Source organism: Phaethon lepturus, unplaced genomic scaffold (genome assembly GCF_000687285.1).
Source record: "Phaethon lepturus isolate BGI_N335 unplaced genomic scaffold, ASM68728v1 scaffold23550, whole genome shotgun sequence".
Lineage (NCBI taxonomy): Eukaryota > Metazoa > Chordata > Aves > Phaethontiformes > Phaethontidae > Phaethon > Phaethon lepturus.
This window is the reverse complement of record NW_010514622.1, coordinates 3,494-6,557: the sequence shown is the minus strand read 5'-3', so window position 1 is coordinate 6,557 and position 3,064 is coordinate 3,494. Positions and strand designations below refer to the sequence as shown.

The window sequence follows — 3,064 nt, the reverse complement described above, 5'->3', positions numbered from 1 at the left end:
CTTTCCCTTTCCCTTATTTCTTCAGAGGGATTTTCAGAGCCTTCAGATCAGGATGACGCTTTCACAGATGGCGACAGTCCTGAGCGGAGCCTGTATTACCTATTGGAAAAGAGGGAAAATGACATTTTTTTAACAGAAAGTTCTGGGGTGGTGTGTCAGTTCCATACAACCGATCTACTCAAGGATGGGGGGTTTCTTCAGCATACGCCTCCTAATTTAAATTCATTTATCCAAAGTAGCCTTAAGTATAAAGCCGTTGTGCCATACATGCCGCAGTTCCAGATGACTGCAGCCAGGGTGCAAGAGACCACAGAGAAAAACTCTTAAGTCGTCACACCATAATTTGATATTTGTAATGGTTTTTTAGGTATTGATACGCTCCCCTGCTTTTCCTTCTCCTGACTTCTTTCGGGAGCTCTCCTGTTTCGAAGCTGGGTAACTGGTTCTATATTTGAGTGCCAGGATTTTAGTGGGAAGAAATTCCATTTCTTGACCTAATTTTCAAATGTGAGCCTTCAACAGATCTGTAAGCCCTCTGTAGCCACAGCTGGTTGCCATGAACATACCCGGCCACCACATCGCTCATCCGCAGCCAGAGCACAGCAGCACCTTCCACGTGTCATCGGTGATGACAAGCGACTCTTCCTCCAGCTGGGGAGAGGTAGAGGAGTTGGGGCTTTTGCAGGCCATGGTGTGGAGATGCCCAGACGCTCCTCGAGGGCTGGGAAGGATTCGAGCAACGTGCGCCAAATGAACACAGCTCCTTCTTCATGCATTTACGACGTGGCCCTTTACAGTCTTGTTGTGGGTTGTGCCCGGTTGTGTAGCGGTGGGCTGCTTTCAATTTGCTGTTGTCAACCAGGACCGTGTTTGCAGGGGTGAGCGCAGTCTGTCGGCGGTACTGACCCACACGCACGTTGCTTCTCTCTGTTTAGGCGTGAAGTATCTCTTCTCTTCAAACACGTCAGCAAACTGTTGAAAGAGCTTGTTCTTCTTTTAGGGTTTGCTTGGGGGACCCCAGGGGCAAGACAGAAAGGAGTGACCTAGTAGGTAGATTGAAATATATTCATGTGTGGCGTTTGGGAGGGGAAAAGCTTGATTGTGTCATTTCTCTGGGAACGATCTGTGACGCCGAATGCTACAGACTGAGTTGACCGGGATGCAGTGCAGCCACTGGGTGCTCAGAAAGACTGCCAGGTTGTGGTACGTCGGTGTCCACTTGAACTGGTGGTAAGTGGATGTACTGTACAAATACCAAATACATTGGTGAGGCTTTTTTCTCCAAAATCCTGATGTATTTGTTGCTTAGCTGACATCTGTGTTAAGCTGAGCCTGTGAATATTCAGATGGCCAATGTGAAGAAGCAGTCGGAACGCTCTATTTCAGCTGTCGAAAGGGAGGCTCTGACTGATGATGGCAAATTTGTGGCTACTGTTATGTTGTCTCTCTTAAAGTAAATTGAAAATATTCATCAGTAGCATCAAAGAGCTGTAAAAGAAACTGTAAGGTCAGAGACGTGTGCTGAACAGTGCATCGGTGTACAGAACACTCCCTGAAGAAGTAACGGTTCCAGTAGCTGAAGACTTATAAGAGAATCAAAATTCTTGTGGCTACGTTAATTGTGGGGTGTTACCTGGGTAAAATGATGTACTTGGAAGTAAAATGTCAACGTTTTTGTTGTTGAACATGAGATTCTAGTACAAATGGTACTGCCGTAAAACTAACGTCTCTTCCAAACCCCTTTCCTAAGAGCCCAGAGTAGAAAAGGCAGTTGTTTGATCCGAGGGTCCTGTGTTTTTGATCTTTGGTGAGCTAGCCTGGCTCTGTGGACTTGGAGAAGTCGGTTTGCCTTCATGAGCCCTGCTCTGCTCAGCTGAAAAGCTTCAGGTGGGAAGAGAATTAGATCTTGCATCTCAGCTGTATTTTTCTGGGATAAGCAGGTAAAGAAAACCACACTTACTTGCAAGCCAAATATATTTTTTCTACTTCATAGTAAATATTTTTGTATACATGCCTTTTCAAAGAACACCTTTGAGGAGCTAAGAATTACTATATCGTGTATTCCAAAGCTAAATTTATGTAAAACTTACGTAGGCAATGAAAAACAAAAGGGCAAAACCCAGCAACAATAATAAATAGTAGGAGAGGTGTGAAAACACTTTAATACATTAGTGATAAGAAATCCTATGGAGCAAAAAGGACCAAAGCAAGTATTTATCTGCACTTTTTAACACAAGCTTTACAGAAAAGCCCCACTGCTGCTTCTCAAACACGCTGCTAACCTGGCTCTTGCTGGGTGTCTCTGTTTCTGGATGTTGACTATGACACCAATCTAATGTACTTGTTTCAAAAATACTGTGTGCAGCGGGGGGAACTAAAACATGTTTTGTGTAAGTATCCAGAAGTCCTTGTCACTTGAAAATGTGATTGAAGGCTGCGGGGACAAACCTGAGGTCTTGAAAAGGTTCCTGCAGAGTTCTAGGGTTTACCCGGTGATTAGCACCCAGGTGAATGCTAAGCTTAGAATTCAGCTGAAAAAAGAAATTCACTCCTGCCAGGACGTGAACGTGACACGGCACAACCTCCAGGGTGCGAAGAACGCCCCGGGAACGGACTCGGCTGTTGGATCCTGCCCCTCCTGATGGTTTGTCCACCAGATCCAACATCCCCTGGACACAAGTTTGAAGATGTGGGGAGGCTGGTGGAGGTCTGCTGCCCCAGCTGGTGCCACAGGGATCCCTCATGTGGTGCAGGTGAATTTGGGGTGGAAGACCTAGATTCCTGCACTTGTCCTCTTGGTAACCTGGGATGCAGAGGTGATGTGAGCTACTGAAATGCAGTTTTGTGGCAGCTGCCGTAGTAGAACCGTATCACCTTCTGTTCGGAGGAGGGACTCCCCTCCCCGTGCCCTGCAGCACACGCATCTGCCGAAACGCCTTGCTCTTGGGAAGCAGAGGGGGTAGGGCGGTCCCCTGTAGACCGGCATAATACACGTGTGGCTCATCAGGAGGTTCGGATTTCTTTAAATACTGTGTCCAGAAAAATTACTTTGTCGTGTTTGAAG

General features: G+C 46.4%; 1 protein-coding gene across 1 annotated transcript in view; it reads left to right on the top strand.

Annotated features, from left to right (window-relative positions):
• LEPR (leptin receptor) overlaps window positions 1-327 on the top strand; it is a 33,723-nt gene extending 33,396 nt beyond the window's left edge. The window contains 1 exon segment of the mRNA XM_010293543.1: window positions 1-327. This exon segment is cut by the window's left edge and continues 9 nt beyond it. Coding sequence (XP_010291845.1) covers window positions 1-327 — 327 coding nt within the window.
• Window positions 328-3,064: the final 2,737 nt, after the last annotated feature.